A 14,786-nucleotide genomic window follows, 5' to 3' on the forward strand; every position below is an offset into this window, starting at 1 on the left:
CTCAGTATATGGTGAATGAGTGAATGGAAGGCTTCTCCAAAATATTGTGAGCCGGGTCTTAGAAGATTTATTGGATATGATCCAGAAGAACCAAAGAAGAGGAGAGCGGGCCGGCCGAGTGGCGCGTTGGTTAAGAGTTGACTTGGGACGCCAGCTCTGAGCAGCAGGGCCCTGGTTCGGATCCCACATGCAGGGCCAGTGATGCTGCGCCCTCTAAAGCTAAGATGGTGAACAACAGCTTGACCTGGAGCTGGGCTGCTGTGAGCCACCGCCCAATGGCCAGCGAGTCACTGCCTCACCCGGGAAGAGCACAATGATCACAATACCAACATGGGCCAGTGAAGCAACGTCCTCCACAACTAGACTGAAGAACAAAAGGACAGCAACTTGTCTGTTCCCCTTCCCCGATTCCCCAACGCTGTTCCCCTCCCCCAACTCCCAAATAAAATATTTAAAGAAAAGAGGTGAGAGCATTCTGAAGGCTAAAAAACTGTCTGCTGAAGAATAGAAGAGGATTTGCTCCAAACACGAGGAGAGGGCAAGCTGATAAGCTAGGTTCACGCAGGAGTACAGTAATGAAAGATGAGCCGAGAAAGAGGCTGAGAGTGCCAAAGATCCTTTAAATTTGTCACCACTGGTCTGGAGTGGGGAATCATTAGTCCACCTGTTAGGACCAGCAGCTCTTGGCCAGCTCCCAATCAGCTGTCAGGCAAGTATCAAGAGGTGATGGCCCTGCTTTAGCCTAGTTTAAAATGTTGCCCAAACATCCCCTCCACAGGTAGGGTTCCAAAGGGCCATAAGACCAGCTTTTTGAAACATTGTAAAAAGAGATGTGACAGCCCTACTTTTTACAGTAGGAAGTTTATTTTCCAATGACAAAAATAAAAAAATAAAATAAAACATTTCAGGAACATCTCTGTTCAAACTTTAAGTAGCAATTTTTTTATAGCTATAGGCAGTTACATAAGTCCTTTGTGAAGAGGCCCCCCTCCATGCACACACAGAGTATTAAGTAGAAGAGTTTCTTTCAAGTGTTGTGTTTCTATCTCTAAGAGTTCATATGTTTAAATTTCTTTGCATGTCTTTATGACTTTGTCTTTCTCACTTAAGTTTTGGGATTTTTTTGGTTACCCTCTGTTTCTATGAGTCTCCAAAGCACTCTAGTCTGAGCTCAAGGCAGGTAAGGATTCATCTTTTTTTTTTTTTAAGATTTTATTGGGGAATTAGGGGAGGGAACAGCGTTGGGGAATTGGGGAAGGGGAACAGACAAGTAGCTGTCCTTTTGTTCTTCCGTCTAGTTGTGGAGGACGTTGCTTTACTGGCTCATGTTGGTATTATCATTGCGCTCTTCCTGGCTGAGGCAGATCGGTCGCCGGCCATTGGACAGCCGCTCACGGCAGCTGCCGGCCACTCATGCTGGCTGCTGGTCACTCACGGTAGCTTACAGCAGCCCACTGCAGCCTACACTGTCGCCGGCGACTTATGGCAGCCCAGCTCCAGGTTGAGCTGTTATTCACCAACTTAGATGTAGAGGGCGCAGCGTCACTGACCCATGTGGGATCTGAACTAGCGGCTCTGCTGCTCAGAGCTGGCGTCCCAAGCCAACCCTTAACCAACAAACCACTCTGCCGGCCCAAGTATTCATCTTTGGATTCTAGCTGTATCTTTAGTTTCTGCCACAGGAAAAAGTTTATTTTGTTGATATAGCACCAGGGAAGTAACTAACAGGGTCAGGTAATGTCATTTATCTTATTTATATTTGATCAATTTGGAGAAAGAAGTTGGCTTATGCATCAAAAGCTGGTAAACCAGAGGACCCAGATCAGATACAGCTCGTTATATTTTAAACATCCCTGTGGTTAAAGAAATTATAAAAAGTGGTTTTCTTCCCCCTGAACCATGTATTATGGGCTTTTTTTAAAATTAGAAAAAGGAAACTAGAAGTTATTACTCAAGCTCCTACTGCGTATGAACATGAGGTGTGATTATACAATACGGTGAATGTTTAAATTAAAAAAAAATTATTACAGTAAAACACATTGCCACTAACCCCCCTCAGAATAGTCTCCCTTTCTTCGAACACACTTATCCCATCGTTCTTGCCACTTTCTGAAGCAGTTCCGTAAGTCCTCTTTCGTGTCTTTAGTTGAGCTGTTGTGACTGCCTTGATGTCCTGAATGGATTCAAAACGTTTATCTTTCATGGTCATTTTGACTTTGGGGAAGAGCCAGAAGTCGCATGGTGCCAGATCCAGTGAATAAGGTGGATGAGGACACACTGTAAAGTTTTTATTTGACAGAAATTGCCGCATACCAGAAGTGATGTGTGACATGGAGCCATTCTGTTGTGATCACAAAATACTGTGAATGCTGCTGCCAAGTGCCATCCAACGGAAAGGCAGGGATCTTCAGTACAGGAAGCGGGCGGCGCGTGGAACCTTAGTAACAGTGTGTCACAAGTTTCAACTCGTTCGGTGCAGTCAGTTGGGTGTTAGCTACAGTTGAGAGCAGGTGTATTTTAAAGTGTGCTGTAAATCATCCTCCATCATGACCATGCTCTGTGTCACACACCACTTCTGATACGGCAATTTCTGTCAAATAAAAACACTACGGTGTGTCCTCACCCACCTTATTCACCAGATCTGGCACCATGCGACTTCTGGCTCTTCCCCAAAGTCAAAATGATTCAGGACATTGAGGCTACAACAGCGCAACTAAAGACACTCACGAAAGAGGACTCCAGAACTGCTTCAGAAAGTGGCAAGAATGATGGGATAAGTGTGTTTGAAGCAAGGGGGAGTATTTTGAGGAGTATTAATGGCAATGTAATAATTTTTTTTTAAATTTAAACATTCACTGTATTGGTTGATCACACCTCGTACAAACATTACTTCATTTAACCCCGTGAAAGAGATTTTATCCCATTTTATGGAAACTGAGCTCAGAATGGTAAGTCATTGTCTTTCAAATTGTTTTACTTCAACCCACAATAAGAAATGCCTTTTATGTCATGACCACTGAAGAACACATAGACGTCTTCACTGAGGTAAGTTTTCGTGAAACAATACTTACCCTTATTATATGCAATGAACTGGTATTTTCTATTATGTTTCACTTTTTTTTTTTTTAAAGATTTTATTGGGGAGTTGAGGGTGGTGAACAGCGCTGGGGAATCGGGGGAAGGGGAACAGACAAGTTGCTGTCGTTTTGTTCTTCATTCTAGTTGTGGAGGATGTTGCTTCACTGGCCCAAGTTGGCACCATCATTGCGCTCTTCCCGGGCGAGGCAGATCAGTTGCCGGTCTCTGGACGGCCGCTCACGGCGGCTGCTGGCCGCTCATGCTGGCTGCCGGCCCATGGCAACCCACTGCCATAGGGGCTGCAGCCTACGCTGTCGCCGGCGACTCATGGCTGCCCAGCTCCAGGTCGAGCTGTTGTTCAGCATCTTAGCTGTAGAGGGCAGTGTCACTGGCCCGCATATGTGGGATCCGAACCGGGGCCCTCTGACATCCCAAGCCAGTTCTTAACCAATGTGCCACTCGGCTGGCCCTATGTTTCACTTTTTAAAAACAGTTTTGCATCTTGCTAAATCAGTTTCACAACCTGTTAAGGGGTTGCAATCTACAGTTTGAAAAAAAAAACTGGACTAAATACAGGTTCAGAATCATATGGAAAGTGGTAAAGCTAAGACTGAAACTGAATTCATGCTCTTTCCAATAAACAAAGGCCTCCTTATGAACATTTAAGAAATACTGCATTACGTGTATGTTATGCTTAGCTTTATCTCATAGGATGGAGCCAGCAAGATGATCCTAAACAAAGAAGCAGACCTACTAGGAACTATAACATGAGATAAAACAAATATTTAGTGACATTAATTTGCCCATTTAATATGCATGAATGTGGCATTTGCTTTGATTTTAAAGAAAGTTGATTGTTATCCACAAAAATAAGCAATACATTCATTTATTTGGGACCACAGACTAGACATAGAGTTTGTCTTGGTTTAATAGCAAAATATTATTTCAAATTTTAGTAAATTATAAATTATCTTTAACTTCATTTATGATAGGGCTAAAATGAAAGAAGACACGGGGGGAGAGGGAGTTAATGGGAGTGGGGAGCAAGGTACTGGGGAGAGAATAAGGAATGGTAGAGGAGCAGTAGACAGTCCCCAAAATCCTAGTTTAGTCCGTCATCCAATGAGCTAAAGATTGCCTGAACTATATCATACCTTGTTTCATGTTAGATTTTTAAAATAGAGTAAGTTTTTTAACAGACTACTTAAAAACACCGTAACATTCACGTAAATCTCAAAGTCATCCAGTGCCCTGTTCTCCCCAAGTGAATGGAGACATCCCCAGACCCAATCACAGTGAGGACAATATTTCCTTGGATGCTTCTATCTATTCTATCCTCAGTGGTTTATTTTCCCATATGCCCGTCACGTCCACTGTGTCAGCAGCCTGGTCTAGTCCCTCCTCTCCTCCTACATGGATAATGGCAACAGCTGCCTGACTGATTCCTCTTTACTCCAGTTTCTCCATCCTCTAATGCAATTGTTATACCTTTCATACATTCATTCAGTCAACAGATAACTATAATGGTCATGTGCTCTTCTTCTAGTTTATTTCTCACCAGTAGTCACTCACATCTCCTTTCTGCCTGACAAGTCTCTTTACTGGGTTGTACCGCCATCCCTGTTTTCACATCCCACATCCCCAGACCCCTGCTTTTCCTGGAATGCCCTCCTCTCTCTGCCCAAAGTGAGCTCTCTGAATGTACATTCAGCTCCTATGCAATTGAGTGAGTATCAAGATTTAAGTCTTTTTACCATGTCTTACATTGTCCTGTTCTTGCTTTATGAGTTAGACTTGTCCAGCTAACGCCTACTCATTTCTACTGGGAAGTCAGCCCTGATTCCCGTCTGACCTATGTGCTAATCTTCTGGGCTGCCACAGCTCTGTACTTAACTGCTAATGTAAGTCACACTGTGCTGCCATCATTCCTGACTGGAAGGCAGGGCCTAAGCCAACGAGCTTCTAACAAGTGCCTAGCGCTTAAAATGCAAGAAGGAAAAGCTCCAAACCACAATAGTGGACTCCTACTTCTGGCAGCATAGATACGGGAAAGGACTGTCCCATTAAAATACAACTAGATCCTGGACAGATTACAGCAGACATGATATTGAGCATGTTGCTGGGCTTGCTAGAAAGTAAGAGAAATCACAAAAGGAAGAAAAAATAACATGAAGCTGAAACCTACACGAAGGACGAGCAACATGAAGTAGAAAAAGCAGGTTTGCCCTGGGGACAAATGCCAACATCAGTATTGTGATCAGAGGCTAAACTTTGGGCCTAGCCAAGGAATGGGAGAAACCTGGGCCTCCTGAATTAAGCCAGGGCTCTTGAAGGGGCTAACACAGTCCCAAGTCAGGAGCACCCTTTGGCTCCTGGCAGAAGCAAGGTACCCCCAGCTTAGGCCCTCTGGATTCCCATAGATTAAGTTTAACAAAATATGAGCTCAAAACCCCCAAATACAAAATACACAAGCAAACAAACTACCACGGGCAACAACAAAACAGATATGGACATCTAAGATAAGTTACAGAATGTAAAAGAACAATCCCAACAAATTTCAAAGAACTGGTATCACAGAGACCACATTCTCTGAGCACAAATGATTAAGCTGAAAATCAATATCAAAAAGATAAAATTTTAAATATCCAGACATTTGGAAATTTATAAAACTTTTCTAAATCATGAATCAAAAAAAAAATCATACGGTAAATATTCTTAGAACTAAATAATTTAAATGCTTTACAACAGAAAAACTTGGGGAATGTAGAGAAGCAGGTCCTTAAAAACTCACAATAGAAAAGACAGCTTGAAAACTAAGTAGATAGGTGTCAAAATTGATGTTGTAAAACAACATAAAGTGAAATCTAAACCAACCAGAAGAAATACTATAGATAAGACCCATAATTAATGAAATGGAAAACAAATATATAAGGGAGAGGATCAGCAAAGCCCAAAGTAGTAACTGAAGAGAGACAAGTAAAATAACAAATTTCTGGTGCAAGTGATCAAGGGGGAAAAAAGAAAGCACAAGTAAACAGTAGAAATGAAAAGGAGGGTGTGACTACCCAGAGGAGAGGTAAAAAAAAAAAAAAATTTCATTAAAAAAAAAAAGACAAAATATACAAAAGCCTAGAAAAACACTTTACCTAAACTGACTCAGGAAGAAATAGAAAGCCCCAGTAGCCATGATTGAATAGAATAGTTAAAATTTTTTACCACAAAGAAATGCCAGGCTCAGATGGCTTAACAGATAAGCTTTACCAAACTTACAAGGAATGATTTCTTTCAATCTGAGGTAAACAATTCCAGAGAATCAGACAGAGGGAACAGTCCCCAACTCAGAGGGTGTATAGACCAAAAGGACCATCTTAGAAAACTTTTCAGAAATCTTACTGAAAACAAAGGCACTAACATGTACAAGAATGTTCATAGCAGCATTGTTTGTAATAGCGAAAAATTGGAAACACCCCAATGTCCATTGATAGGTGAATGGATAAATAACTTGTGGATTACGCACTTGATGAAATATCATACAGATGAAAATGAACGAATCATAGCTACCTACAACAATGTGGATGAACCTCAGAAATAATGTTACGTGAGAAAAGCAAACAACGGTACTATTAGAGTACAAAATTTGTGCAAAGCTAAAAAGCAACACTGAAAAGATTTAAGAAGGATATATATACACATATAGTTAACTCTCTCTCTCTCTCTCTATATATATATATAGTAGGTAATTAAGAAACACAAAATTAAGGACAGTAGTTACCTCTAGGGAAAGGCAGGGGATAGGATAGGGAGGAACCCAAGAAAGGCAATGGTATTTCTAATGTGTTAATGCATAAGTTGGGTGATGAATCATAGGTAGTCATTTAATTATTAGGCTTCATAATTTATTTATGTTAAATACATTCTTTATAGATATCAAACATTACATATAACTTTTAAAAATCTGCGGTAGCACAACTAAATGAACAAGTCTCCCTGAAAGAAAATCTGTCTTTCTTGGGAAGAACCAAGATTCCCTGACAGAAGCTACCTTAGAGGCAGAAGACAAAGTGTCTTCAGCCAACGCTGGCTGGTTTACTGCTTTTCCCAGGATGCACCTGGAGAGTCTGGATTGCCTCTCCATCGGTGCTCCCCATGCACAGAGCCACCTCCTTCCGTCTGGCTAGCCTAAACCCCACAGTCCTGGCTAGTCCTGACACATGTATGACAAGAGACTGACACCTGGTGGGTGCAGAATGAATTTAATAAAATGACGAAGTAAATCTTTCCCTCAATTTGGTGAAAGTGGCAGTAGGGTGGGAGGGAGATAGGGAAGCTGAAATGAGGGGAAAGGAAAATTCAGAAGCAGGAAAAGGAGCCCCATCTCCGAGACATAGGTGAAAATAAGAGACTCATCTAAATGGGACTAAAGAGATAGCCCCTAAAGGAGGGTGACTTCCCTCTCATTCCTTCTGAGACCACAATAAGAGGAAAGAGGTTACAGCTGCATTAAGGAAAATGTCAAGGCTCTGAGGGAAAAAAAGCAGGTATGGCTGATCTCCACCTAGCAAGCTAAAACCCCATGAGCTTCCTAGCAGTGGATGCTGAGTCCGTCTTTTCCACAGGTGCAGTTCAGGATGTTGAGTAAGCAAATTAGCATATACCACCCCCTGGCCACAGGGATTGGCTAGGGGTGGACACGTGACTCGAGCTTGCCTTAATATAGTGAATCATAGGGTTTTTGCTAGGATTCCTGGCACAGAAATGCCCTGTTTCTGTCTGGACATAAGTGAGCAGACAGGTAATTCTAGGAGTGCTGGCAGCTCCAAGTCGGGCCAGGCTGAAGGTGATCCTACAGACGGAAGGTAGAGCAGAGAACAGCGGGGGTGGAAAAGTCACTCGGGCATTTAGACATACAGAGCCACTGATCAGCTGCACCTGGAGCCAGCATTACCTCTGGACTTTCCATTTACATGAGCCAACAGATCTTTATTAAGCCAGCTTGAGTTAGGCTTTCTATGGTTTAAAACCCAAAGATTCCTAACCTAACTATTCATCACACTCCATCCATCCCTATCTTCCCCCAGGGTAGGGTAGCACAGGGATCCAGGTAAGGAGGTCCCTACAGATTTATTAGTGACTCTGAAGCCAAGGGGACTGAGCTGCAAAGGTCAGAGGCAGGAAGCAGGCACTGTGTTAAGAAAGGGAACTTCAGCTGTCTATACAGAACAGCGTGAATTCCCTTCAGAAAACAAGAGCCAGAGAAGCGAGTGCGGACAGGGACCTGTATGGGCAATCAGGTAGAGTTCGCACCTGAACATAACATGCTTCCCCACATACCTATCACGGGGGTGTCGCTTTGGGGTCTTTCTGCTCATGGGACGAGGCACTTTGAAGCACGTGCCCCTTTAAGTCTTTATTACCCTGTGCTGCAGTGTCTGCCTCTCCCCTGACCAAGTGAAGAGCCTCCTTTTGGCTTCTACCGCCCTTGATGACACTCACTTTTGTGGTGACAAGAGGAATTTTATCTTCTCCTCCTTTGGCATGGCGGGAGCTGGGGCCCCTTCCTCCTTTGGACACAGCACCATCTTCCTGACCTTGGGCAAACACCACCCCCTTCTCAGCCTCTCCCATTGTCCCTGGCCTCTCTGACCCTCCAGAGGCCAATGTCTCCCGCGGTAACCTTGGGGCCTGGGCAGAGTCCACGGCAGCTGCTGCCTTGTCAGGGGTACAATGCCTTTCCCTACTTCCACCTGATTTTTTTCGAGGGCGCCCCCGTTTTCTTTTGGCATCACTTCCTGTATCCTCTATATCCTGCTTTGCTGCTTTAGCGGGTGGGTCTTGCCCATTGGCCTCACTCACAGGTACTTCCGCTGTCCTCTTGACACCCTTGTCATGGGGTCCTGGGTCACCCCCTATGCCTACCTCCCTATTCTCTGTGCCCAGTAGCTGAGAGAGCCCCCCAGGTGGAGCTTGCCCAGGTCCAGGTCCAGGCAAAGCAGGAACAGTTGGTAAGATCATATTAATGATGGGTACGGCTGCCTGGGGTCCCCTGGCCCTACTGGGCAGAGGCAGCGTAGCCAATTTCAGAGCTCCTGGAGAAAGCTTGGGGGCCAGGATGGATGGAGAGACGTGGATTGGCGGAATAAGCGAGCGAGGGGCCCGGGGGAGGAGCAGAGGCAGCCGGGCCACCAGGGCATTAACCTGCGGGTTACTGGCTGCGGGGGCCGGGCTCTCCACTACATTCTTCTTCCGCTCTGCGCGTGCTGGGGGGCCAGCCCCAGCCCGGGGTTCCTGCTCCTGAGGAGGCTGAGAGGTAAAGAGAGGACACAGTGAACAGGAAGACTGGACACTGGAGGTGAAAAAGTACAGGACCCGTGGGCAGAGGGTACGTGGAGCCCGCAGCCCAGGGCAGCAAGGCCAGGGCCACTGACTTCCTTACCTGGGCTGGTCTCTCTGGTTTCTTATGGGCTCCACCCTCTAGGTTCTCAACACCATTCTTAGATTTCGATGACCGTTCCCGAGGGGCATGTTCATCCTCTTCTGCAGAAGTGTCAGAACAAGTAGTAAGGTGAGGAGGAAACGGGACGCAGAAATGGGGCGATTCTGACTGACTGGTAGAGGCAGGGAAAGAAGGTGCTTAGTCTAAGGCATGTTCTAGAAGGATCTCTAGGAACAGAAGGCAAATCCAAGGTCCTCTCTCCTCCTATGTTTGGGGGCCTTTGAAGTTGAAGCCTGAGGGTTTCTTGGACAGAGAGGGGGTCCACCCACCAGCAAGCCCCATGGCCTTGAGCACGTGGGCATGTGAAGATCGGGCCGAGATGAGATGCTGCTGCAGCAGGAAGCGGGCGACCTCAACGATGGAACTGAAGGACCGTTTCAGGATTCGCTCTGCCCAGTCACAGGTCAGGGCACAGGCTGCCTCAACCAGTTCATCCCGAGGTGCTGGGGTTACCTCTGGGCCCATCTCGGGCTGAAATGGGGAAGGATGTGCTCCATCACACTCCAAACTAAAGGACCCTTGGCCCCTCTCGAACACCCATGTTGGCCACAGTAAGACCAGACTGGGGGTGGGAGTAACCTGTACCATCCCGTCCCAGAAACCCACATATTCCCTTCGTCCTCTGCCTCAGCCATAGGGTGGGCAGAAGGACATATCCTATATACCCAGAAGATATGTGCAGAATGACCTAGGCTGTGTCCGCCCTGAAAACATGTCCCAAAGACCTCTGACTTCTACCTTGGAGAAAAGAGTGCAATCAGAGGGTTGTTTGTTACTTACACTCTCAGAGCCCTTTAGGTCAAGGCCAGGCAAGGGTGGCATAGATACCAAGGTCTTTCTTCGTATGCCACTGTAGCAATATCTGATGCAAGTTAAGGAGCAGCCCACACATGGGGTTTCCAAGCCCGTTGGGGAGGTTAGGCTGTTTCCACTCCTGGCTCTCCACATCCATAAGTTTTCCTCCCCATGTCCTCCAGCCCCAACCTCTCCAGTCAAGGATACTTGGACTGGCCCCGGCCACCAAGCCTTCGGGCCTTGATGTCAGGGAAGATCTCTCTGATGATTTTGCCAAAGTTGGCTGTGCTGAGTGGGCGGCAACAGGCAAGGCTCTCACAGTACTTCCTGAGTGAGTTGGGGGGGCAGATGGGAAGATACTCAGAGGAGGAGGTCATGGGTGGGTTCAGAGGGCCCCTGCGGATCAAGCTGGGGAGTCTTTAAGAACTCAAGCTCTTCCATGGCAGGGAGTTCTCCAGGGACAAGGGGATAGTCCTATGCCCACCAACCCACCCTGCTATTCCCCCGTGCACCCACCGATAGGCATCGTAAACGCTTTGCTTTGGCAGACAGGTATCAGTATGCTCTTCTAGGTGGTTACGGATCCACCTATAGGCGTACATGTACTCCTCATTGCTGAGTGTACTGGGCTCTGAGCTGCAAGAGAAGTAAGAAAAGCATTACTGAGAGCCCAACAGTTGTCCTGGTTCTATCCAGGCTACCACTTCAGTAGTGCTGGCCCAAACTATTTCACCCAGAATCCACCTCTCCCTGGTAAACCAGTGCCGACAGGGACCGTCCTTCTTGCTCAAGGACAGCCCTTCTGAGTCTCCCTATTCACCCCGCCCTTTCCCCTCGTGAGCTTTTAAGAATCAGATCCTCTGACATCTGAAAGTCTAGCACCAAACCTACCTTTTGTCTCCAGTACTGGGCCCTGAGGGGAGCTGAAGGTAGAGATACAGCTTGTCATTGTCTGAGAATTTCTGTACATCTTGCTGAGGTGGGGAGAACAGAGGCAGGAGAAACAATAAGGCCAAGAAGGATACAAAGTGAGACCCGCTGGTCTTTACCAAAAAGTCTAGCTGACTTAGAGACTGTCAGACTTTGTAAAAGGACCTTAGAAGGATTTGAGGCTGGGTGCTCACTCACTGTGCTCTTAGAGGCCCTTAGGGGACACCATGTTGACAGGGGGAGCAGAGGTCACAGGGACATGAAGTGAGATGCTCAAGGTCAAACTGGTAGCAAGTCGCAAAGCCAACTGTCTTCCGACAGGGCAGACAACACTGCCTCTCCCGAAACCTTTTAATTATTCATATCCTCATCATGCTCATCCCTCACCGACTCCATCTCTCTGTTGCCCTCTTCCCCAAAATACTCACCAGGATTCCCTCTACTTTGTTCTGCACGGCCTTACTGTGGAGGAGAGAAGAAAGCTGGAGGTCAGACACAAGTTTTGCCCACTCCTGGTCTGATTACTCAGGACGGGAAGAGGGCTGAAATGCCTACCAGGTGCTCAAGAACTGCTACCGTGTCAAGAATCTCCCCCTGGTCAGATGCACTTGCCCGGGGAGAGGCAGTCCATCTACAGAGGAAGTGAGGGGCTACAGGGATCTACGCCTAGGTCTGGAACAAGACTTGGAGGTGGTGATGAGTACTTACGAAATGTTACCTCGGAGCCTCTGGAGAAGGGTGGTAGGCTCCCCGGCCTCAGCACTCCGGGAGGGGGCCCTACCCCCAGTCTTTGGGCTCTTAGCTTCGGGTTCATCTTCTGCCATCCCGGCATGAGGGCTAGAGTGACAGGAAATAAGACAAGATTTAACTTTCCTTCCCCCAGAGACCCCAGGGCACTCCTCATCTCTCTACTCAGCAAGATGGAGAAACAGAAAGAAAGCCTCCAAATTTCTCCAGTGGTCTTTTTCTCATCACTTGCCTTGTCCAAAATTAGAAATTATTCCATTGCCTCTCTCTCTCTCTCTCTCTCTCTCTCTCTCTCTCCTCTCTCTCTCTCTCTCTGTATATATATACATATATATACATATATAATATCCCTAAAGGTCTTTGCCATCTCCACTCTATCTGCCCCACCTTTTTGCAGTCTGTCTCCTAAATGTGAAAAGCTATGAAGGAAGAGCTAGAGGGATTGGGGATCCATGTTCGAAAGAAATGTTCATTTCTGCCTCTGACCCCATACTTCCCTCTTCTCCCTCAAAAACAACAATAACCACCACAGAACAAAGTTGTCTCATTCTCTAATATACTCCTCACCACTGAATTTGCCTGGGAGGTCAGAAAGGATACGAACGTACTCTGCCCTTCCAGGCTTGGAAAACACCGGGCCCAAGTTCTCATTACTCAACCTCGCCACGGCTTCCCTCGCCGCCGGCCCCTACGTCATCTCCCTCAACATCCCATCCTGATGCGCGCCCCCACCTCCCGCCCTTCCCCCTCCATTCAATCCCCGGTTGCTGCAGAGGAGGGGGTTGAGGGTAGCGGAACTCCTGGGCTGGGCGTAGGAGACCCGGTGGGGGGAATGAGGTCCCAGATTCGGGGCACGTGCACATGGGTGAAGAAGCTGTTGAAAATACAGCTAAAATCTTTTTCTGCTCTCCTCCCAACTCATAGTGCCCCCTCCCTACCTTTGAACAGTCGCCTTCCCACACAAGCAACAATAAAGGAAAGGGAGAAAGAGAAACTACCTCGTAGCCACCTTCACTCCAGCCCAGCCCCACGGTCCTGGCCCAGCGGGCTCGTGCGTTGCTTTATTTTCTTTTTCCTGAATGGCTGGAACAGCCCCGATCTGCCTAGATACTCGGATGGCCTGCTCTACCATTGGTCGTCGCTGCCACCCGGAGACAGAAGGCGCGGGGCTCACTCGGGCGCAGATGAAGTCTGCCTGGTAACAGAATCTGATTGGTCAATAGGGGAGGGAAAATCCAAAGTTGGTCTTATTTGAGTCAAGAGGGGGAAGTCCGGGTTAGGTTTCGGTTAAAACTGGGGTCGGTTGGGACTGCCGGTCCCAAGAGGTTCTTCTCTTAAAGGGACCGCAGGACGAAAGACTGGCGCTTGGCTTCCTCTGGTGCTTTCTTTTTTTTCCTTTTTTTTTTGCTCTCTCCTTCCGTGTTTCAGTTTTGCTTTCGGTCGTCAGAGCTACTGGAAGAAAAGAATCAATGGATGGTAAAATAACTAGAAAATTATGGGTAGTAGTGATGGAAGTTCGCTATAAGATCATATAACCCCCTTTTGATGAAAAACAAGTTGAACCATTCCTCCCTCCACCCTCATATGCATACAGGCATTCAAACCTGCAAACGGGCTCTCTGTCCTCATTAATGGTGGCCTGGAAACCTCAGCAAGCTGTAATAAATAAGCTGAATTATAAGCTAAAATGCTCTTAGCGTTCCCCGGTTTCCGTGTGTAGTTTATTTCCTTCCAAAGAGTTGCTAATACATTTGTACCCCCATAGTTCTGCACTCAGTGGACACTAGAATTTTTGGTTGACTCCCCCAGAGGGTGCTGGAAGCCCACACGACTTTTTTACTCTTGGAGAACTTTGTACTGAATAGGTCATGGGTTCTAAGCCTTCTTGGTTAAGGCTTTTTAAGGTCATGAATCAGGTGAAAGCAATGAATTGTGAGAATTAATGAAGGAAATCTCAACTAAGATTGGAGTCAGGAAGGTCTCTAGAGGGAGCTCTCACACCCTATCACTCTTCTCAGTTACCTCAACCTGGGAGAGACTACCTTGCCCTCTCTTACAGAAAGGTGTTTCTACTTGACTACCCTGTAGGAGGAAGGGAGGTTTTCTTCTTGCCCACCAACAAGCCCAGTCAGTGGAAAAAGAGCAGCTCTGCCAATGAGAACCTGTTGTCACCCACAGCTCCTACTTTCCTCCAAGGAACTTGCATTTTTATTTTCTAATGAGTCCTTGCCCCATCCTCCTTTTGTCGAGAATAGAATTTAACCGTGTTGCAAATAAAGACACATGAAGTCGAAAGTAACTCGGCAAGGCAAACTTTACTTCTGCAAAAGGGTGTGGAGCCACCGTGAGTCGGTTTAGCAAGCACACTGAGCACAAAGTCCGCTCAGCTTTTATCCCTAAGGCGGGTTCCACTATGTCGTCCTCTGTTGGCTAGGGCGAGCGTGACCTTACAATGTAAATCGACTGGCTAATAGAAAAGCAAGATCTGCCTAGATACAAGGTAAGGTACGCTTTAAAATGAGAAACTACTAGACAATAATGAGGAAGAATGTTTTTAAATTTGCTGTCTTTGACAGAAAAGACTAGGACCTTTTCTAACACTTTCTGTAAAAGGCTTCCATTTTTTTATAAGTCCTCTGAGTGTCTCTCTTTTTCCTAGGTGAGATGCTGCTGATTCAGGTATTGTTTCATAAAGCCAATTAGATTTACTCAGCTGATTTTTGTTTTTGTTTTTTTTTTAATG

At 46.3% G+C, this 14,786-nt stretch overlaps 1 protein-coding gene across 5 annotated transcripts; it reads right to left on the reverse strand.

Moving 5' to 3' along the window:
* Positions 1–3,948: 3,948 nt before the first annotated feature.
* Positions 3,949–13,106, reverse strand: RFX5 (regulatory factor X5). Of its 5 annotated transcripts, none has more exons than XM_019625369.1 (10): positions 13,042–13,106; positions 12,005–12,133; positions 11,725–11,758; positions 11,258–11,340; positions 10,883–11,002; positions 10,574–10,693; positions 10,352–10,433; positions 9,841–10,042; positions 9,512–9,612; positions 3,949–9,378 (listed from the first exon to the last, which is right to left on the reverse strand). In XM_019625369.1, exons 2-10 carry the CDS (start codon positions 12,118–12,120, stop codon positions 8,413–8,415), a joined length of 1,824 nt encoding a protein of 607 aa, XP_019480914.1. In that variant the 5' UTR covers positions 12,121–12,133; positions 13,042–13,106; the 3' UTR covers positions 3,949–8,412. The 5 variants fall into 5 exon arrangements, with proteins under 5 accessions (XP_019480914.1, XP_019480915.1, XP_019480916.1 ...); XM_019625370.1 differs by having other exon boundaries at positions 12,982–13,052; XM_019625371.1 differs by lacking the exon at positions 13,042–13,106 and adding an exon at positions 12,652–12,738.
* Positions 13,107–14,786: the final 1,680 nt, after the last annotated feature.

This window comes from Hipposideros armiger, unplaced genomic scaffold, assembly GCF_001890085.2.
Source record: "Hipposideros armiger isolate ML-2016 unplaced genomic scaffold, ASM189008v1 scaffold_621, whole genome shotgun sequence".
NCBI classification, from domain to species: Eukaryota; Metazoa; Chordata; class Mammalia; order Chiroptera; family Hipposideridae; genus Hipposideros; species Hipposideros armiger.